The sequence below is a fragment of the Argentina silus genome (genome assembly GCF_951799395.1).
Source record: "Argentina silus genome assembly, chromosome: 9".
Classification (NCBI taxonomy): Eukaryota; Metazoa; Chordata; class Actinopteri; order Argentiniformes; family Argentinidae; genus Argentina; species Argentina silus.
Genome location: NC_139663.1, coordinates 4286822 through 4310013, shown reverse-complemented (window position 1 = coordinate 4310013; position 23192 = coordinate 4286822). Strand labels below are relative to the sequence as shown.

The 23192-nt window shown below is 47.5% G+C and overlaps 1 protein-coding gene across 1 annotated transcript in view; it reads right to left on the bottom strand.

The window, feature by feature from the left end:
* abca3b (ATP-binding cassette, sub-family A (ABC1), member 3b) overlaps window positions 1–23192 on the bottom strand; it is a 30540-nt gene that overhangs the window by 3939 nt on the left and 3409 nt on the right. Inside the window, exons 3-28 of the mRNA XM_083676287.1 lie at window positions 20937–21207; window positions 18805–18932; window positions 17695–17860; window positions 16349–16608; window positions 16096–16212; window positions 15733–15853; window positions 12629–12802; window positions 12253–12434; window positions 10841–10987; window positions 10468–10597; window positions 10028–10182; window positions 9639–9794; window positions 9186–9396; window positions 8730–8880; window positions 6819–6917; window positions 5223–5421; window positions 4746–5052; window positions 4218–4488; window positions 3296–3500; window positions 2863–3082; window positions 2225–2383; window positions 1743–1915; window positions 1442–1576; window positions 1134–1328; window positions 626–813; window positions 142–312 (exon numbers count right to left, since the gene is read on the bottom strand). Of these exons, the coding sequence (XP_083532413.1) occupies window positions 142–312; window positions 626–813; window positions 1134–1328; window positions 1442–1576; window positions 1743–1915; window positions 2225–2383; window positions 2863–3082; window positions 3296–3500; window positions 4218–4488; window positions 4746–5052; window positions 5223–5421; window positions 6819–6917; window positions 8730–8880; window positions 9186–9396; window positions 9639–9794; window positions 10028–10182; window positions 10468–10597; window positions 10841–10987; window positions 12253–12434; window positions 12629–12802; window positions 15733–15853; window positions 16096–16212; window positions 16349–16608; window positions 17695–17860; window positions 18805–18932; window positions 20937–21207 (4691 nt within the window). The remainder of the gene's footprint in view (window positions 1–141; window positions 313–625; window positions 814–1133; window positions 1329–1441; window positions 1577–1742; window positions 1916–2224; window positions 2384–2862; window positions 3083–3295; window positions 3501–4217; window positions 4489–4745; window positions 5053–5222; window positions 5422–6818; window positions 6918–8729; window positions 8881–9185; window positions 9397–9638; window positions 9795–10027; window positions 10183–10467; window positions 10598–10840; window positions 10988–12252; window positions 12435–12628; window positions 12803–15732; window positions 15854–16095; window positions 16213–16348; window positions 16609–17694; window positions 17861–18804; window positions 18933–20936; window positions 21208–23192) is intronic.

Sequence of the window (23192 nt, the reverse complement as noted above, 5' to 3'; positions counted from 1 at the left end):
TAAATACATACTGTCAGATCAATCCATCTTAGATCATCGATCAATCCATCTTGACACTTGACTGGACGATCATGATAATGAGGATGACGATGAAGAAGAGGAAGAAGATGATGATGATGATGATGTGTGTATGATGCTCACCTGTGAGAGGTGATGATGATAGCCTTGCCAGACTCTCTGGTGCGGGTCACTGCATCCCACAGCAGTCTCCTGGCCACAGGGTCCATACCAGTGGACGGTTCATCCAGGAAGATGACCGGAGGCCCACCAATCAGAGCCATGCCTGCACTCAGCTTCCTCTTGTTGCCCCCGCTGCAGACCAGAGAGGGAGAGAGGGACAGAAAGACAGAGGGTGGAGAATGGAGGGATGTTGGAAGGAGGGAGAGAGCAAGAATGGAGGAAAGAGGGAGTCAGTGTGCGTACATAAGTCATCTCCATCTCATTACACTTGACATTCAAACTTTAATAGTGAACACAAAAGAGCAATCTCCCCCTAACCATTCCTACGGGAAAGAGATTTAGAGAGGGAGAAAAAACTGATATTGAACAGGAGAGGGGTCCGTGGCATCCAATCTACCACACACTACACCACACACACACACACGTCCTGCACCAGCCTGCCTACCTGTAGCTGCGGACCAGTTTGTCTGCATGGGGCTCCAGTAGCAGCGACCGCAGCACGTTCTCTACACAGCCAGACACGTATTTCTCTGGTATCCCCCTGAGGCGAGCGTACATACAAAGTGTCTCCCTCCCAGTCATGTGATCCAGCAATGCGTCAAACTGGGGGCAGTAGCCAATCCGCTGCTGCACCTACCATAACAGGAGAGACAGAGGATGTTCTTATCCAAGGTCATTTAGTGAGGTCATTTCTACATCTACAAAGAGGAAGGAATTCCCCTTTATAAATCAAAAGATGTCCCTGGGATGTTTCACTTGACATAATAATACAAACCAATGGAGCCAGCAACATCATGCAAAAAGCACTCCAGTGTCGTCAGTGCTGTGCCATTTGTAAACAAATCCATCTCACCCAAGGTTACAACTGAACCCCACTAGAAAGTCATTATAAAATTGCTGATTATTTTCCCCTCCTTTTTTTTTTTCTTCTCTTTTGTCCCCTTCTTTGTTACCTTCTTGGTGTCCCTCAGGATGCTGTAGCCGTCTATGTAGGCGTCTCCTGCAGTCACACTCTCGTCCCCGGTGAGCATTTTGAAGGTGGTGGTTTTCCCTGCTCCGTTGAAGCCCAGCAGACCAAAACACTCTCCCTTCCCCACTGCCAGAGACAGCCTGTCCACAGCCAGCAGAGTCTCCCCACTGCTGTACACCTGAGAGACCGCGGGGGCATTAGACACACAAACACACACACTCACAGATCACACAACCCAATGCTACAGCCAATCTCCCTCTCTCTCATCAGAACACACACACACACACCTACCTTGCTGAGCTCCTGCAGTATGAGTGGGCTCCCCACCATAGACTCCACCATTGGTTGGCACTCCAGAACCCTCTTCCTCTCTTCCGCTACATCCCGGTCTTCTGGCATCAGTGCTGCATCTGCAATCAGTGGCATCTGACACACACACACACACACACACACACACACACACACACGGGCATTATAAGAACGGTGTTGAAAAAATGCATTGGATTAAGATCTGTGTAGAGGATCCATATCCATAATCCCCTCCTAACAGAAGAAGACCCTGTTGTAAATATTTGTTTTGTCCCCAGCTTACCTGTTTGCGTCGATTGCAGAGGGAGCTGAGAAGGTGTCTGAGGGTGCGGACACACTGCAGCTCGATAACAAAGAGCAGGGCCATGAAGACCACGCCCTGCACCGACAGAGCCACCAGGAAACGCCCTACGCCTGGCTCCGACATGGAGAAGTAGTTCTTCTGGTACGTGATGTCTAAGGAGGACGCAAAATAAAACGGGTCAGAGTTCTGCAGGGGTTGATGTCCAAACGGCTCAACATCTTATCATCTTCATCAACGGCATTATCATCTACTTTACTACAACTAAATTACTTACAACCAATTTATTTACAGCCACCCATTCGTTAAAAGATTATTGACTGGCACATTTTCATTGTCCAGCGAGCTACTGTAATCCCATTGGGTCATGCTACTACAACATCCAAAGCGATTTCTACAACAACTAATTCTTCTCCAGCTACTACAACCTCCACAGCTCAAGCATGGTATGTCCCAGTACTCACTATAGATCTTGCAGATGGCCTCAGTGATGGGGTTGGAGGTGCAGAAGGTGATGAGCTCGTAGTTCTGGTAGAACTGGCTGAAGGACATTCCCAGGCAGTAGTTGGGGAAGAGCAGAAACACCTTGTCCAGGAGACGAGACAGGTCCTGTAACTTTAGCTCTGAGAGGGGAGAGAGTAGAGGGAGGGAATGGGCAGAGGTAGAGGAAAAATATGGTTAAGGTTTGTCGGGTTCACAGTGGTAAGCTTTGCATGCTTTGATCCAACAATCAAGTCATGGATAGATCTATTCTAAGCTGAAGCCCCTCCAGCCGTTTAGTCATTGATAATAATAACTACTTAACCAGGGTGAATAAACCCTCGTCATTCTCTATGTGTTCAACTCCTGAACTCAAGTAATTGTAAGAACTGAATGGATTCATCCCTGGAGCCCCTACATGACACAACTCACTTTTGAACGCCAACTCGGATTCTCTGTACTGTCTTGTCTGTTTTGTTTATTTGTTTCATAAGTATTCATCACACAATTCAGAGTCTGCGATGTGAAAGAAATGAACTTGTGGTTGTCACAGCAGTGCGAAGCTTTAGATCTCCCCACTCGACCACCTCTCCGGTATACCACCTGTCCAAGCTCTACTCACCTGGGATGGTCATGATGGTGACTGCCAGGAAGGTGGCAGTGCCGCTGATGATGTTGAAGATGGTGAGACGGGTGTAGGCGGTGGCGGCAGTGGAGAACAGGAAGCTGAGCAGGTACATGAGAGGTATCACGGCCCAGCCGTACAGTAGCAGCAACAGCAACACGTCCACCAGGTGGTTGTCCTCTACGAACGCCTTCACTGCAAAGGCCTGGAACACCACCTGACGGAGGAGAGGGGGGGGAGAGAGAGAGAGAAAGGGAGGGTTAAGTGTTTGTAATAAAAACAAAAGTACATGACTCATTCACTTGTCGACAATCCATCCAAAAAAACCTCAGAGTGGGAAGAGACATGAACACTGACTACTGTATCAGTAATCATCCAGATGGTACCATCCTTTAAACAGCACTGAATTAAATCCTGATGTTGTACTCACCAGCATGAGCAGGCAGGGCAGCAGAAAGTTGACCAGGTCCCAGAGGAGGGCGGAGAACCAGAAGTTGGAGAGGTAGACCCCGCTGACCTGCTGGATGTGCTTGGACTTGATGGAGCGCTCTGTGACCAGGAGCAGCGCAAAGGTGCTGGACAAAGACGCCATGCCGTACATCAGGTTGATGGCTATGGCAAAGCCTGTCTGACCTCTGGGGAAGGGAGTGAGGGAGGGGAGTGCAGAAATGTATCAGGAAGAAGAGGGAGAGAGAGAAATAGAGAAAAATGGAGGAAGTGAAAGAAAGAGACCAAGTAAGAAAGGTGGGAGACACACAACACATGATTGTCTAGTTGCAAGGGTGACATCACACCCTCTCCATCCTCACATCAATCCATCCCCCCCATCCCCAGGCTGCCCAACAACCACCCTCTCCCCTCCTCCTCCTCTCACTTCCAATAAAACCTCCTGATCAATGGTGGGAAGTCGATACCTCCCCCTAATACATCTATCATCAGCTCTCCAGCCTCTCCCGCTTCCCTATCGAACCAGGCAGAGTGGAGCTGATGATTGTGCCTAATTGGCCTTTAGTAGCTGTTACATGAGAGATCCACGCTAGTGCTTGAATGAGAGTCCCTGGTGTTAGGATCAAACACAGGGCGGTGGGTGTGGATGTAAAAGTTAACCTCCTATAATACTGCTCATACCTACTCCTATAGGAAGGCCTTGCCTGGCTCAAATACACTCGAATTAAACTGTTACCATCAAACCAGCATCCTTCACACTTCTTCTTCCCTTGATATCTCCCTCTTCCCTTTATACTCTCCTCTAATTCCTTGCATACATCCATCCATCCCCCTCTTCCTCCCCTCCTGTACACCTTCCCACTGCCCCTGCCCCTTGTCCGCCATCCCCTTTCCTCCCCACTCACTCTGTTAGCTGGCTCTGGGCGGTCTCTGAGACGTTGCGGGGCATGGGGTCGTTGCCCGTTTGGATGGAGGCATTGGGTCCCGCCAGAAGCTTGAACAGGGCATTGTCCAGCATCATCAGCGCCGTGGCGGGGGTGTGGTAGCCCTGGTTGTTGAAGTAGGCCGTGGCTTCGGCAAACTTGTTGGTTGCCCTGAAGGCGGCGCCCACCACGCAGCGCTCGTTGAAGGCTCCACCCTCCTCCTCGGCCTGGTTCAGCACATACTCTGTGAAATCTGAGGAGGTAGAGAGAATGGTGGATGTAAAAATAGTACATTTACTTTAGGGATGCATCAAGACTCCAAAGGGGTTCCCTCTTCTAGAGTCTGCTTCTTCTGAATTGATCGGACGAGTTCAGATACAGTAGGTGAAAGCATAAATGGCAGAGGCTGGTCACCTGACCAGTCATATCAGATCAGTGCAAATGTAGGAGATGAGAAAAGAAAGGAACATTATGCACTACCTCTTTTTCCTCTGTCAAAAACACACATACCGCTGATGTTGTGAGGGTGTGCTTTCTGGGCAGACAGCTGGGTGGTGAAGGCCTCTGCCAGGGCAGCTGCCAGGGGTCCAGCCCCGGGCTCCAGGGCTACAGGCACGGTGGTGGGGCCGTAGCGACTCAATGCCAGGCGTAGCTGGGGCGAGTTGTGGCGCCCGGGGAAGGAGCGTGCCACCACTAGGGCCAGCACAGTGAAGACCAGGGGCACCAGGAACTGGGCCACCATCACCTTCCAGTTCCTCCAGCTGTAGAGTGCCCTCTTCAGGAACATGGCGTAGAACTGCTGCATATACAGTCTGGCCTATGGGGGGGAAGGAGAGACATGAGGGAAGGAGAGACATGAGATTCGAAATATTACGTGTCGACAGGGTATCCCTCTGTAGTGTTCAGATGACTTCCTGCATGCAGACGAATATATAGCAACTTTCCCCTAAAACACTAGAGTGGTTTGACCCGACCGCTCCCTCTCACCCCTGTGTTGAGCTTGATGTTGGAGCAGTCCTCAGAGATGAGCGTGCCGCTGTCGGTGAAGTCGGTGACGTCGGTCATGCCACTGATGCTGCTGGCATCGTCCGTGGTCCAGTCATGGGAGCGCCGCTCATGCTGGTACTGCAGCGCTGGCAGCTGGATGGCCTGGATGTCCAGACTAGAGTCCACCAGCTTCCCCACCCTGACAATACACAGAGAAAACACACAAACACACACACACACCTCAATCAAGTATCAATATGGCACTTTCACTTAGCTTCACTACTCTTCATGACTACTACTGAAAATATACACCTTAATATGTACAGTAAGACCTTTGAATTCAGCATCACCACTCTGAAGACACACAGAGACATGTAGACCTCATGTCAATATCTATACAATATCTTGACTTTTACACACGCAAAATGCTGTTGGTTCCATCTGCTTATACGTTCCAACCTAGCTGTTCTATTTCTGTGGTGTCAAAACGCTGTCAGAGGAGAGGAGAAGGGTGTGGACAACAACCACAATAGCGAGAAAGCTATTTCTGTCCCATACAAATACATGATCAATGCAGCCATCCAATCTCTGCTCCATGACATAGCACCCACCCAAGAACAGGCTCTTACACCCCCACTAGACCCCCTCTTCTCCCACCACAACCATGTATGTATGAAGGGGTCTTTTGATGGTACAAAGAGTAATAATGAGGGAGTAGGGGCAGCAAAATTCCATCTTCAAATTTCTCAAGGAGCCTCTCACTGATCTATATTAAAAAGAGCACTATCTGGAGGCTGAAATGAAATGAAAATGGAGGGCCGCTTGCAGAAGCTGTATGAAACACACAGTGAGAACCCTAATGTAGTAGCTGAAAAGGAACAAGTACTAGGCCTTTATGGTGTGTACTGGCTGTATGTGACATCTGACGGGATGTTCAAATAGTCCGTTTTAAGTGGAGCCAAAAAAGGAACCTGAAAAGAAAGAGGGCTAGATTCTGAAAAGAAAATACCGGGCCTCCCATGCTGCTGCTCTTGTGAAAATGTAATGACAAGGATACTGATGGACTCCCAGCGTGGTATAAAAATAATGATGGCATAAATGGGAGATATGTTTAGTGGCAACAGTGTCAGTGAGGTACAGACATCCTGACTGAAGTGTTCACAGCTGTGTTTGCTTTTTAATAACTGGACGCACGTATGCACACACACACACACACACAAAAGGCAGAAATAATAGCTCTCTAGGCTGCTGGAGGCAGCTGGTTTGCAATGTGGGGTAATTGAGCAGAAGATGTACATGATGAACACAGCCGAGATAAGCCGCTGAACAGCATGAGTCAGAAACTCTCCACTGGTTAAGTTGCCTCGTAGTTCAATCACCATGCCTCCTGTAAATTCTGAGGAAGTCAGCTCGTGCATAGAGGGTCAACAATAAAGTTGCTGCTATCAGATTCAGAACCCATGTATTACTGGTTCAACTGGGTTAGGGCTTAACAGCGGGGAGAAGAGAGAACCAGTGGGCTTCTAGACGGCCCTAGTATAAACCCCCAGGTGAAGTGTACGTCCGTGGGTGTCCCTGGTGAAAGTGTGTCCCTACCTGAGGAAGACCTCCTCCATGGTGGTGACGGAGGCTCCGTAGCTGGCGATGCCCAACTCTTCTCTGTTCATCTCCAGTTCTGCAAACAGCAGCTCAAACCTGAGTGGAGACAACAGGACACTTACAAACACAGGCAAATTCTAGGCAACCTCCTCAACAGTGGTAAAAAAAGGGTCCCAGCTTGGGCTCGACAGATTGAAAATCAAACCATATTGACATGAATAAGTGCCAGACATACAGTCTCACTCTGAGGATCTGCACTGTGGCAGTCACACTCTGAGATTGGGTATTGATTTTTAGAGCAAGAGAGAGCGACACATAGGAAAGATGTGACTAAGACAGGATGAGGTCAGCGTTGATTAAAATGTTCCCAGTTCCAGAGTGATTGATTGATACATCTACAGTGCTTGTTCTAAAAATATCCCCCTACACCAGGGGTGTCCAAACTTTTTTTAAAGAGGGCCAGATTTGATCATGTGAAGATGCCCGGGGGCCAATGGTCCCTTCTGACATTTTTTTTTTAACAATAAAAGTTACATACAAATGCACTGTTCTATAACAATTTTATTTTCATTGTCACAATTATCTTTTTTTTTTTATTGCAATGGAAGGGAGAAGACAAAAGCAACATGTCCTTTTCAATAGCTGCAAAATCCCGAAAGCGTTCGTTAAACTCCACAGAAAGAGATGTGATGGCTGTTGCATACCTCTTCGTTTGCGCACCGATGTTGTCCTGTAGAAAACTGTCACCACGGGTTTCATAACATGATCAAATTTGAGATGTTTTGCGCAGAGAGCCTGCTGGTGAATTATACAGTGGAGTATAATAGCGTTACCTCCTTCTTCGCTGACTTTGTTGTAGATCAATGTGGACAATCCACTTTGTTCACCAACCATGGCAGGCGCACCATCGGTAATAATCCCACTAACTTTACTCCATGGCAGTTTCATATCGTCAACAGCTGTACAAACAGAAACGAATAAATCCGTTCCTCTTGTTTGGCCTTTAAGGCTTTGGAGGTCAAGCAGCTCCTCTGTTATGTTCATGTCATCGTCAACTCCTCTCAAAAAAATCAGTAGCTGCGCAGTGTCAGATGCATCTGTGCTTTCATCGCAGGCTAATGAAAAATAATCAAAAGTCACTCCCCTGTCCCCCAATAGTCTCTGAATATCTGATGATATGTCCTCTATTCTCTGTGCCACAGTGTTATGAGCCAGGCAAACATTAGCAAATTCTTGCTTCTTCTCGGGGCAAATGTTCTCCACCATTTTCATGACACAGTCTTTGATAAACATACCCTCTGTGAAAGGTTTGCCATATTTGGCGATTAACATGGCCACTTCGTAGCTTGCTTTGGTGACGTTTTCATTTGACTCACAGGCCCGCGTGAAGAGTCGCTGTTGTGAGGCCAAAGCAGCTTGGAGTTGCTTCACTTTTTCAGCGCGCTCACTCCCTGTTAGCTTGTCATATGCGTTAGCATGTTTTGTCTGGTAGTGTCTCTTTACATTGAATTCCTTAAACATGGTAACAGTCTCTTGACAAATTAGACAAACACAATTGCTCCGATTTCAGTAAAAAAATATAGTAATTCCCATCTCTCCTGGAAGCGTCGGCCCTCACTGTCAACTTTCCTCTTTTTATGTACAGGCGCCATGGCAGAAACCCCCGGGCCGGACTTTGGACATGCCTGCCCTACACTAACACACACTCTCTGTGCTAAAGGTTGAAACCATGTTTGTTGGACTGTCAGGTGTCGATGTTTTTACCAGTTAGGGTGCCTAGGCCTATAGTTTTAGATGTTCCAGATCTAGCATAACATTTTGAGGCACCTTTAAGCTAGTGAGGTGGGTTTTCCAATATAAAAAATATGGTTAAATCAATAAGCATGTGAGCATCTGAGTGAGTCTTACCGGCTGGTGCTCTCCTTGGGCAGGATATAGGACAGCTCGGCCCCTGCGCTGCTCTCCAGGGTGGCATTGGGAACATACATGTGTACCAGGCGGGTAATCTCAGACACGTTACACAGAGCATCCTTCACAATCACCATGTGGTAGCCAGCACCTGTAGGGGACATGGGAGGAGGGAGAGGGTTACATCTCCTGTCTATTTACCCTCAGGATAATACCCAACGCCACAAGATTACACGTCACAATGTTTTCTCTTTTCTCTCTCCCCATCTCTCCCGTTTCTTTCCGTCCTTCCCTCCTCACTTATACTCCGATCATATTCCTGACTTTCACATCATACCCTCTCATCTCTCCCACTTTCCCCCCCAATCTCCTCTATTCTTACTTCTTCCATCCCCCTCTGCCTTCTCTCTCTCCCTCCCCTTCTCACCCTTTTCATCCCTCTCTCCCTCCTCTCACCATATTTGTTCTTGAGGAACAGAGGTGACCCGCAGCACTGCAGCTCTCCCCCGGCCATGATGGCGATGCGGTCTCCCAGCAGGTCGGCCTCGTCCATGAAGTGGGTGGTGAGCAGGATGGTGCGCCCGCGCTTCTCGCCCTGCAGCAGGTCCCAGGTGGCACGGCGTGCCGACGGGTCCATGCCCGAAGTAGGCTCGTCAAGCATCACCACCTGTGGAGGGACGGAGGAGACAAAGCCAGGGGAGGAGGAGGGAAAGGGGTCAGAGGAGTTGCTCCCAACCTGAAAGCCAACAACAGTGTTTGAGGTCTAGCCAGAGGGGATCTAAAAAGGGCAGGATCAACCCCCCCCCCCCCAAAGAAAATGCCAACACCTGTGCCCCAACAAGAGCCCTGGGAGAAAAGGGCAAACACAAAAGAGTCCCTACATGCACACAGTCTGGTTCTATTTCTGACCTTGGAGTCTCCAATAAGGCCAATGCCAATGGACAGTTTCCTCTTCATCCCACCGGAGAGAGTCTTAGAGCGGGCCTGCCGCTTGTCCTCCAGACTTAGAATACTGATGATCCGGTCCACCTCCCCTGGAATCAACTCTTGAGGGTACCCCTTCAGCTGGAAACGGGGAGGAGAGGGAGACGGAGTGAGAGACAAAACTACCTCCTTTACTCCATACTTTTCTATCATGAAGTTAGGAAAAAATAGAAAAGTTATACAAAAAAAAAAAAAAAGAGAGAGAGAGATGAAGGAAGGGATGAAGAGGAGGATGAAAGATGGTCGGTAGAGAAGAAAGATAGGAAGGTTGTGTTCAGGTGTGTTGAAACACATACAAATCAGGTGTGTGTTACCTGTGCGTAGAAAAGTAGGTGTTCCCTGACGGTGAGGTTGTCAAAGAGCACGTCGTGCTGAGGACAGAGGCCCAGGCTGCGGCGGATCAGAGCCATGTCCTGACAGATGTCATAGCCGTTAATGTAGGCCCTGCCACTGCTGGGGGGAAACAGGCCTGACAGAACGAACACACACACACACACACACACACACACACACACACACGTAAGTAAGACAGTACACACTCTGATGTGACTGGACCGTCTGGGTTCTGTTACTACCATATCACCATTACATTTTTCCACTCGCATTTGCATCCTTCAAAAACAGCAGTGTGTATTCTACCAACCAATGTGTGCACGCATGAACATTTGTTTTGCAAGTCTCTTTGTGGAGTCTGTGTGTGTGTGTGTGTGTGTGTGTGTGTGTGTGTGTGTGTGTGTGTGTGCGCGTGTCCCACCTGTCAGCATGGACAGTGTGGTGGTCTTCCCAGCTCCGTTGTGTCCCAGCAGAACGGTGATCTGTCCCTCAAACATGTTGAGCGTCAGGTCCCTGACAGCCTGTCGCGTCTTGTTGCCCACTTTGAACTCCTGCCAGAGAGGCATGAGGCCAAATAATGACATCAAAACTGATAAGAACTACTTTTAACATCCTCTAGTAGCAGTTTGACCTTCTACTTATTTATCCATTAAAAATCACCATGAGAATCTTTATGAGAATCTCTACAGGTAGACTGCACATCTGTGCCCTGTTAAAATGGGATAAGGGTAGGGACTACCATGACCTCCTGGGTCTAAGGGCCCCATCACCATCTTGTCCTGTCTAGTGCTTACCTTAGCCAGGTGCTTGATCTTGACCCCAGAGACCAATCCAGCCGGCTCTTCCTCGATGAACTCTCCCTTCAGAGCCTTCTCTGCATCCTCCTCTTCCTCCTTCTCGTTCACCATGGCCATACGTGGGCTGCTGCACCAATACGAAGGCTGGGGGAAGGTGGAGGAGAAAGAGGAGGAGAAAAATGAGTAATGTCTTAACTGCACGTATGAGTCCTCTTCCCATCATTATCACTGCTATACGTCCAAGGACCTGTTTATGGAGTGGACCCCAAACACAACAGCACTACAGCATGAACAAGGCCCCATACTATACTATAATCGAACCAAGTCCTATAATAGCCACACAACAGCTCAACTTGAGAACATATATTCTTCTCTCCTAGAAGAGGCTAGGGAAACATTTCGGTCAAACTTGATCTAAGGTTAATGCCTCCCAAAAGCATCCAATACCGATGCTAATGTGAGTGAATTTAGTTGTCTTTGCCTTTAATGGGAAACTAATCAAGTTGTGTGAAAATGTCTCTCCTGAAAGATATCAGCCTTGACACAGTGGAAATGAAGGTCACAACAACAGCGCGGGGGGGGGGGGGGGAGGTTCATTACTTACCCATCCTTATTTGGCATATCAATTAAGGAAATCTAATGACTATGGAATAGCTGACAACTCCTGTCGGAGTGTCCTATGGGGAGACAAAGAATAAGGAGATGGAGAATGAAGGAAACAATGTCTTACATCACAAATCCGCTAGCAATCCGTCATGCTGACTCACCAATCTAACTATATAAATCACTCTTCCCTCGCACATGACTAATCTGTTTCAGGCACGGCAAACTGTGATTAGGAACACAAAAGGTGGAGTAAATGATGTGGTTTGGGGCCAGACTTGGACTAAGAAGGAGCCAAGGAGAACAATCAGGCAGAGAGGCTTGACGTGAGAGGCCCTTGTCTCTCCATCTTGGTGGGGTCTACTCCTCACTCCGCTGGCCCTCTGATCAAATTACACACTTACACACTTACACACACACACTTACACACACACACACTTACACACACACACTTACACACACACACACACACGTGTGCGTAGATAAGCCAGTCTTTCCTGGCTGGACAGACCAAGACTTCCTCCCATTGAGAGTTCCCAGACCTCTCCATAGCCTGGCTCTGTCACTTTCTCTCTCCGACACACACACAACTTCCTGAGAATCAACCTTTATTTGGCATAGTCATGTGGGAAAAGATAGCTGATAGCTAATATTGACCAGAGCTACTGACGTAGTATGGTTGACCAAATGTTTCTATGGTTCCGTCATGTGTGTGTGTGTGTGTGTCTCTCTCTCTCTAAGTATGCAATATGCCAGAGAATGGCTTGATTGTACTGTACGTGGTTGTGTGTGTGATGTGAGCGTACCAGCAGGAAGAAGTAGCTGGGCAGGGGGACTCCGTACTCTCCAGGGAACACAGCCTCCACGTACCAGGCCACCAGGCCATACAGCAGGGCATCCAGCAGCAGCAGACCCAGCACCTGGGCCAGGGAGAAGTCATCATCCACCGTCACTGGATCAAACAAGTTACACCACTGGATCCCCGTGCCTGGTGGGAGGAGGGGAGATGAGGGGGGGGAGAGAGAGAGAGAGAGAGAGAGAGAAAAGTTTGGTAGACATTGGCATATGTAAATGAAAAAAGGAAGAGAAAGGGATTATATTGAAACATGACATTTTGGTATTGTGAAGGGGAATGAAAGTGTGTGTGTGTGTGTGTGTGTGTGTGTGAGAGAGATGACTCACCTTTGCCCTCAAACATTCCTATGAGCTGGGCGCCCATGGCCATGGCCACGTTGGAGATGAGGCAGGCGGACACCTTCTGGGCGTGGCTCAAAAGGTCGTAGCGAGGCCACAGGAACACGTAGGGCAGGTAGCTCAGGAAGTAGATGAAGCCGCCCGCTGCCGCTGCCACGTTGGCTGGATGGGGGGGGGGGGGGGGGGGGGGCAATTATAATGATTATAATTACTGTCATAGTGGTCGTTCTTCTCACTGATCAAAAGCACACCCCTGGGCGCGCACACACACACACACACACACACACACACACACACACACACACGAAGTGAGGAGTGACAAAGGAGGAAGAGAAGAATGACCATTGTGCGATAGGAACAAGAAAGTGACTCAATCAGTTCTTTTCACTTTCCATTCAATAGAAATCACAAGGGCTCTGATAACACACTTGTGGCAGAACAAAGTAAATTTAATTGAACTCCGACAGAGGAAAGTATTGATTTAGGTCCTGTCATCAGCTCCTTTGGAGAACGAGGAAGGGGGGCGAGTCCCTTTATGAGAGGGAACAATGAGCAGACGGTGTGGAGAGGCTTGACCTAGCTGGGCCCTCGCACAAAGGCAGAAAAAGAACCCGGCCTTCGTCCGTGATTGGATGTGAGGGAGGGCACCCAATCATTTTTAGAAAAATTAATTCTAGGGCAGTGATAGAGTAGTCAGGGCAGAGTATTCTGGCCCAGACATGGGTGAGATTGGATTCAGTGACAGATCAGTCTGAGACAAGTCTAAGTACTGAGACAACTCATCATTAAAAATAATAATAATAATAATAATAATAATAATAATGGTAGATCAAAGGCAGTGAGAAGTACTTACAGCAGACACAGTAGGGAAAGAGAATAGGTGAGAATGGACACATCTAAAAGATGACCACCAGTAACTACAACCATATTCTCGAAAAGACAAGTCCTAAGACACCAGTGTCTTTCTAACAACAGCATGTCATGACCTCAGTGTGTAAATCAGTGTGTACGTTGTATGGTATATTTCTCCATCCCTCTGTAGTCCTTGCTGCCTCGCTGACCTTTAACCTCTCTGGACATAATGACTGGGAACAGGCTTTCTCTGTCATCTACCACTAGGGACATGAATCATTTATAGACCCCACTCCCCAGCGAGACCAGCTGCCGGAGGCAGTGAGAACGAAGGAGAGAGGAGGAGGTGAAAAGGTGGAGAGAAAGACTAGAAGGAGAGAGAGAGAGGGGGGGGGGGGGTAATTCTACTTCTTCACGATAAGGGGGGGTCGAAGAATAAAAACAGATTGACAGAAAGTGAAAGGCGACACCCTGGTCACACAGGTTTCCTCTGTGACAGGATATGAATGAATGTGAGAAATTCAACAGTCCAAAAAAGGGTCTCTTTCTCTCTCCGCCTCCCAGCCCTCTCTCCACCAGCCCCTGTGGACCACAGCCTTTAGGCCTGAATCATTCCTCTATCATTACCTTCTTTTAATGATGGAATGGGCATTCACTATTCATGTCCAGATTAGCCGCCCAGCATGGCTCCCACTATTGGAGGGAAGGGTTCCAGACTATAAAAGCTCACATGGTTTGAGGGGGTCACATTGAATTTAACAGTGGGGCCCAACTAAAAGCCTGGGTTCCATTATCCTAACTCTCGTGTTAAAAGCCCAAGCCTGTCACAAACTGGAGGTAAATAACAGCTTGTCTTGTTACTCTGTCGAGTGGTGAATGGTGCTCGCACGCAATAACAGGTAATTTCAGTCTTTTGCTTCAGAGTGATTTGGAGAAGCTTGAGGCAGTGGGATAGAAAAAGTGAGGGAGAAAGAGTGAGGAGATAATTGAGGACTAACAGAGGAAACTGGAGGAGTGAATGCCAGTCCTCAATCTATCACTTCCTATTTATAAGAGGTGGGTACTATACTCCACGGTAAGAGTGGCACGACTGAATACGTCACGGGAAGGAAATTCAGAAACTTGTGGTTCAGTTAAGGACATAACCTCGGCTTCCCTCAGAGATGGGAATGAGATACAGCCGACGACTACAGGGAAACGTGTCTGGTCGACGACCTACAATCACTCCTGAATAGGCAAAATGAGTGGTCAGCATTAATGTTCATCGTTATTTCACTACAGAAGGGGAACCAAATCTTCCTGCTGACCTCACAGGTTGTCTTTACAGCACAGCACTGCACAAGACCAGACAACAGCAGGATTACCACAGCAACACAAGCAGATCTGGCAGAAGCTGAAGCTGGGTCAATAAGTGGCACTGGACTCTCCAGGATTTAGATTCTGAGAGAGGGTGTGTGTGTGTGTGTGTGTGTGTGTGTGTGTGTGTGTGTGTATATATATATATATATATATATATATATATATATATATATATATATATATAACCAGAATTAATTCATCATAGGCAAATCTGCTTTTGCTCACACCACATCGTATGATGTATTATGGCATCAGTGTCCTCTAATCAATGACATATTGTTGATATTGTAGCACTAAACCTCTCAGCAAGTGCATTCACTGCTAACGTCAAACACCCACATGTGCCTGCTTTCACCCTCGCCTCCCTTTGATCCAGGTTGTCACGATGAGCCATTTACGTTCTGTTATTCTGTGAGGCTGAATAGACATTTGATTGCACATCACACCTACGACTGCTGGTTTCTGTTGTTTAAAAAGACATGGTGTGTGAAAAGGCAAACAGCCACAGGGGTTGTAAAATACTCTGACCTACATCTCCCTCGACACACACAATGGAGCATCGCCGAGCTGTCAGAAGACGGGTGAGGAGAAGGTGTTTTTATGGACTCATGAAAGGACGTACACACACACACACACACACACACACACACACACACACACACACACACACACACACACACACACACACACACACACACACACACACACACACACACACACACACACACACACACACACACACACACACACACTTCAAAGTAGTGGCCCATCATTCAGACAAAAGAGAAAGACGATGTTACATACACACTCCGCTACAGGTGTTAACTCACACACACACACACGGACACAGAAGAGACAAAAATGCAGAAAGGCAGACAAACCTCTCGAGAAAAAGGCACTGATCATGAAGCTGAAGTTAATGGTTGCCACGGCGAAGACAAGCAGAAAGACAAAGACCAGGGTGGGGTCACTGTAGGTCAACACGGCTCCGTTAGGGCTCACCTGGATAGGGACACGACAGCCAGGAACAGCATCAGTTAACACATTGGACTGTACACACACACACACACACACACACACACACACACACATGGCTTATAGCTAATCCTTCAATCTAACAAAGAAATTCTGGTTAAGCCTTACAGCAAATGACATTACATTATTCCTGTCTGAACCTCATTTAACCAGGCTGTCTGCAACCTTGGTTGAGCTAAGTAGATATGGAGCAGCCAAAGTAGACTCACCCTGACGCAAAAGATCAGCGTGACGAAGAAGATGGAGATGGAGATGAAGAGGAAAAACATGAGGAACCAGGCAGTCCAGTGTAGCCAGTTACTGAGGCCCATCATCCGCATGTACTCCTGGCACAGACAGACAAGGAGACAGTGTAGCTTAGCATAGACAGCTAGCACACTGACTTTACACTACACAAACACACACGTCTCTCTCTCACACATCTATTCTATGTCTGTCACACACACACACACACACACACACCTTCAGCTTCCGCTCCTTCTCCTGCACCACGGCTCGTACAATGTTGAGGGAGGTATACGTGAAGCTGAGCACCAGGAGCAGAGGCAGCTGGTTCTGAATGGCCAGAATGAAGACGTCGTAGATAAAGGCTGGGAAGGGAAACCTGGACATAACCACCCTGGTCTGCGCCAACAGGGAGGCCGCCCCCGTACTGTTGTAAGACCGCATGATGGCCTTGTTCACCGCATGCTGCACCGCCAAGAAGCCCTCCCGGTAATAACCTGGAGAGAGGAAGAGAGACAGAGGGGGGGGGGAAGAGTCCGTTTTAGATCCATACAAATGCACAATATGTGCCATGACACTTTACACATGGATGTACTCACGACGTGATCTTTCTTTGAGGCCATTTCATCAACCCTCCAAAAATTCAAATTAGCATATGCCACTGCTAACGAAGGGCTGCTCGTTGAACATTCTGAATTGATCAAGAGCGTGCTGCAGAAGTGGCCTCAGTAACAACCCATTATGCATGCATGGTTTTCAATCCATATTCATGTTTGTCCTGAGAGCTTTTTGGTTATATTGTGTAGAGTTCAGCGTAACGGCTCCATTTTGCCTCCCATTAGAGCCGCATCAACACAGCAACTTAATTTAGATCAAAAGGATCGGCGGGGGACCGCCCGACCACTTGCCTGTTTTCATCCCTCGTTCATTTTCAGTCCATCATTCAGACACTGACATTCAGCTTCACAGTGGAAGGAGGAAGCATGCAGGCCATCAAAAGGCCATTGGATTAAAGATACGGGGGGGTTATGACTATGAGACAGGGTCCGGCTGTATGGGTGCCCAAACCGGGCCTCCCACTCCACCCACCGCCTCACGCCAGGGCTGCCTGCCTGCGACTGGCAGTGGCAATGCTGGATAAGGCTGATCAGCCAAAATGCTGTGCGCCACTGATACAGAGCCAGGGTTGTCATGGGAACACAGTGAGGGACTCTCGATCTCTCCAGAGGCTGTGTGTATCAGGAATTACACAGAAGTGTTTCTGTGTAATTTGGTGTTCCTCAATTGGTTATACTCCCCTCTTTCTGAATATAGACTTGATACGGTGGTCAAGTGCATTGGGAATGATTTGTTCCCATTCTAGGACAGAAGCTAGTGTTTGCCTAGCTTCAGGCTGCTCAGTGCAACTGTATCCTCACAGCACCTGGGTGTGGCTGCGCCCTGCTTGACTGCACAGTGTAATGATGAGATCATAGATACTGCTTTGCATGAATCAGTTTCCCAGCAGCACTTTTGTACATAGGGGTGTGTGATGTGGTGTGGTGTGTGGTTGGTTGGTGTGTGTGTGTGTGTGTGTCTGTCACCTGGCGTGCCCCCCTCACGGTCATACTGTTCCCTGGGCCCTGGCATCTGGAACAGGGGGAAGAGGTTGAGGGTGTGCCAGTCCAGGTCATTGTTGGGGTTGAGCTCAGACTTCTCCCTGGCTGGGGCACAACGGGGAGTGTAGGTGAAGCGCAGGTGGTAGCTGACCTGCACAGGGAAGGGGGTGAATTTGTGAGAGGAAGAGAGAGAAAAAAGAGAAAGAATATCAACAACAACCAGTTCACACCTCTGGGAGGTATGAAACAGCAGTAGCAGGATTACATTGATCCACCGCTTCCCTCCATAACCGCCTCGATACGATAAGTGCACCCAACCCTGTCCTAGACAGAGACAAACCGCACTGGGCTTATGATCATTACGCTTTCCCTCCCTCCCTCCCTCCCTCCCTCCCTCAGCCAGCAGGCCACTGGGTTCAGCTCAGCTTGATTGTTATAGACTGACCACCGCTCTCAGAGAGAGAGAGAGAGAGAGAGAGAGAGAGAGAGATAGAAGGAGATATAGAACTACAAAGAGAGTGATTCACCTCAGCAGTGCAGTGTAGGAATAAAACTCTATCCCAACCCCTCAGAGGCCCAGAGTGGGCTTCAGATAGGCTAGCGGCTACACAGGGTCCAGCAAGCCTATTCAACATGTCAGACTACTACTTCCAAGGCTCCTCTGGAGATTTCACAGTATTAACCCTGCCAGACATCTCTGTTCACTCCCTGACTGTCTTCCAGCTAGCAGCTACCTGTATGTGGAGGTATTGATTGTGGGGTGAGTGTTTAATAGGCCAGGGGGTTTCAATTGGACTAGTATGCCAGGGTTATACTTTTTTACCGTAAGTAATTATACTTGCCAAGTGAGAAACTGAATTTTTCAGATAAGAGCTCATTCAACAGGTTCAAGTGCAGTAAACATGTTGAAACAGTGTGTCAGGTCACATACATACTGTAAATGGAGGTCTCATCTCCCTTTACAGTGAGGTATTTCCTTTGAACTGGCCCACATTCACCCCTACAATAACAAATCCATGTGGTTCATGACCATAAAAGCACCCAAATACCCTCTCTCTTACACCTCACACCCAGTCCTGTATCTTTCCTCCTTACCTGTTGAGGCAGTGGTTCATCGTCGTGGGTGAAGGGGTGTTCAAACACCACAGCTGCAAGGACCTTCCCAGACAGAGGGTCATGCCTCACAAAGTCCTCAAACTGCTCCTCCGTCTCGAACCCACGCACTATGGACATACACACACGGTTTGAAAATCATATGATACCAGTTTTTAAACACTGTAGTCTACGTTTCTGACCTTGTTGATTTAAATTCTAACATTGAACGCCTAGACAACTGCCAGATGGAGTCTTGGCAAACTAACTGTATCAAATACACTCTAAGGTCAAAAAAATAACACACACACACACATTTTACTGTACTAAAAAGCAGGAAGGCCAGCAAAACTCAACAAACAGGCCAAAGTAAACGCAACATTTAAGTGTCTGATACAGTAAAGTGCTCACGTCACTCTGTGCAATGAGGATTGAAACGAATCAGAGGGATCATACCTTCCAACCAAATGACCTGACCAACTGAAACCCATAACCATAGGCAAAGATCTTGGTGATTGATTTAGTTTCTCCAGCGCTCTCAGAGAGTTCCAGGTACCCTGGCAATCTTATCACGACCACTGGGAGTCAGAGGTCTAGACAGAGCAGTGTGTGGAGGAGAAGGCAGTCGGCCTATCACAAACTGGCATCAGAGTCAAACATGGGTCATGGCGCAGTATGGGATCCATGCCAAATGACGCACGCATGCACACAGTGTCAAACAGGTCAATGACAAGCTGCTGCCAAACCACACCAGTATAAACAAGCACTCCACAGGCGCTCACCCCAAATGCACTTCTACACTACACCTAGATCCATGATACTTGCACTTACGAATTTTACAGTATATTTTTCAGTCTTGCATCGATAACAAGACTATTTCATACATGTTTTAGAATGTAATCCTAAAGGCATGACATTCTAGGCCTCTGTTTGACCGCATCCTTCCCCCTCCCTTCTCACCACAGAGACCATCTAAATAATTCAGTGTTAGAGCTGTAATCTCAGGGCGCTTATTGGCTGTGTGTGTGCGTGCATGTGCGTGTGTGTGTGTGTGTGCGTGTGCGTGTGTGAGCGCTGTGCATGCTTACCAAACAACGTGCAACTCCACAGACCTGCCTATCTGTTTGTCTGTTTGTTTTATGCCTGCCTGATTGGTGAGAGTGTCCTGTGGGACCGGAATAACAGGTTGTGGGTGGATGAATGTCTCTCATCATATCCCCATCTCCCAGCTGGATTAGGCAGGGGAGGGTGGGGTAGGGCAGCAGCCCTTCCTGGAGTTACCAGTATTCCTAGGTTAGCTACAGTATGTGAGCCTACAATGGCTTCTAGGTAGTAGAACTGGCTATACTAGTGATACCAGCAGTGTCATTTGCATACTGTAGCAACTTCCAATGTTACTGTATGGTAAGTGGGGTGAATCCAACTGGAAAATCTTATGCAGAGTTTGACCTATAGAGAGGCTAGCTCAACAGCTCTGCCTCTGTCAGCTTTCACAGACCAGGAGTGGATTGAAACACACACACAGACAGAAACAGACACACAAGGCAGAGTTGTTATTGACCCAAAATCAACTTGAACCCAGCAAAAGACTCTCACTGAGACAGTGTTATGAAAACATTGCAGCTGGACAACTCATGCCAACCAGTACAATTTGCATTCTGGTCTGAATTTGGTTTAGCATCCATGCTGGACACAGGAACCTGAATGAAAAGAATGAAGTCTGGGCCTCCTCTCTGCATCCCCACAGCAGACTGCCTCAACAGAGGCTTGGCAGGTCCCATCTTCACTCCACAAGATGGCCTCTCACTTCATGACACATCTAGACCAGCAGAACTGATCCTGTTTTAGTGACACATATAGTTTGTTATCACTTCTGAATATACTTGCCCTGAGAAGGTTCATCTCAACCTTGAGCACCAGCAGTGGTGTTAATCACACTCAACATCATAATCATCACCATCGTGATAACTGTCGTCATCAAACCAATCATCTTCAATAACACCTTTTTCCAACCATAGCTAAAAGCTAAAGCAGTTGTGGTCCTGGGAACAATAGGATGCGACCCTAAATCCTGTGTAAACCCTTCTAGATGTTTCTATTTCCTGTCAAGAGTGAACTGGAACGATGTCACTTACCTGAGCTGATGAATTTGACTCCTCCCAGAAGGTGCTGCACATCCTCTGCCACCTGACGCACCACGCTGATGTTGCTCGGCACATAGGCCAGCTGATAGGGCTCATGTTTGAATGGAAAGAGGTGAGAGGGCAGGCTGTCCACGGAGAAGCTCTCGTAGAGGGTGGCGTTGGGGTAGTTCTTGAAGGGCACCCGCTGGCGCAGCACAATAAGGATGGCAGAGAAGAGGAGGGGCAGGAGGATCTCCACCAAAGTCACCAGGATCTGACGCTTCTGGATGGGGGGGGAAAGGAGGAGGAGAAGAGAGGAGGGAGAGGGAGAGTGAAGGGAACGAAGGAAGGAAGGGAATTGTCAGAGAATAGAAGAAGAAGAGGACACAAATAGGAGAGAAAATAGAAGAAGAGGGAGAGAGAGTGTGTGTTGAGACAGCCTGACAGAACATTTGTTATCTAAAGTAACTCATATGCAGCATGAAAGTTTTACGACTGCTTCCATATTTTAGTCACATGTGTGCAGTGGGGGTGGATTGTAAATCCATATGTGGTATGAATTTTCTCTAGTGTCCTGATATGCACAGGACTATGGGAGAGGTGATGGGAGAGGTAACCTAACCCATTTACTGTTGAGAATACATCAATTTACAGTTCCAATCTTAGATATGTCAAACCTGGAATTAAGTCATCATTCAATGCAATGCTTGCACAGGTGGTGTTTCGCAGGTCCTCTGAGAATAATGGATGTGAGGCCTCCCCATGTTGACTGACTTGAAGTGAATAGCAACATGGACAGTTCCAGGACAGTGTTCAGTCTTATCAAAAAAGTCACTTCATCACATCCATTTTCTCCCAAAAGAAAATTAAACGCTGAACATGTGTGTGTGTGTATGTGAGTAAAACAGAGGTATCACGGTATCCAAGTGACAGGAATTGAGGCCTAGCCACCTAGCAGTGTCACACTGGGACAAGAGCCATATGGACACAGGCAGCTAAACACCACACCAGCCACAGGCTACGAGCCTGGTGCTGTGTAGGTAGTCTCTCTGTTTGATGAAATAAGACAGGGGGGGCATCTAAAATGTCTGAACACCTACAGTATGTTGTAGGATATAGGCTAGGATGATAAGCCGTATGCAATAGATCTAAGATAAAGTAGATACCGAAAAACGGAACAGCATCACAGAAAGACATCCAAAACATCACCAGCCGAGTCAATCATTAAGCTTCTTGACTGCTTTTATAAGGGATCGATACCCAGAACAAATACATAAGCACACATTCATTATAGGTATTAAATCCTCTTTAGTATCCACTAACTAATATGTGTTTTATTGTACAAGCAACCTTATGAAGCAACCCTAAAAGCATTCCCTAATCAACACAGCCTTTTTTTAGTTTATGTAACACCATCCCAATTAGGTACTTATGATGGAGAATACAATCGAGCACAGCTCTGTTATAGTAGTCCTATTGTCAGTTAGCCTGCTCTGTGTATTTCTGACCTGTGTTGGACCTCGCAGAACAAGTTTTTCTAGGTCAAACTCTGGCCACCTCACATAAACCTCCCATGAACTGACTCCATTATCTGTACCAAGACACAGCCTGCCTGCTCTAAATGGAGTCTCCTAGCAACCACAACTGGAGCAGTGGGAGTGGGTAAAGGGTGATGGAGCAACAACATTCGCAAGGCATGCTGGGGGAATTGGAGCAGCTAGTTACTCCTGAATGCACAACTTCAGTGTGATATTCCATTGTGCAACTACCATCCCAGATTTGTGAATTGGTTTAAGCCAAAGCAAAGCAACTGTACACAACACAAGTTCAAACATACCAGCAGTCTTGTACGAGCAGAAAGAAGCCAAACTATTTAACAATCTATTTACTTGCACAACAATGAGAATTCCCATCTAAATCCATCTCACTCTATATATAAATAATCCAGCCTAATGTTTTGCTGGCTACCATCCATAGTGTCAATGTTGCATGAACTCTGCTGATATCAGGCCTACTATATGACCCAGGGGTTACTTCTCAGATAGCGATAGGGGATCTGTACAGGGATACAATTTGTATAATTCATGGATATTGAGCCAAAGCATGCCCATATCAGGTCGTTGAGCGCTTCAAAACACCTAACACTCTGTATTCTGCCATTACTCCCCCAAGGAATTTAGGGCATTGACTTAAAAAGTAGCAATATATCACATGGAAAACATTTGTCTGTACAGTATAGGGCATGTCTTTCCTAAGATAATGCAGGTT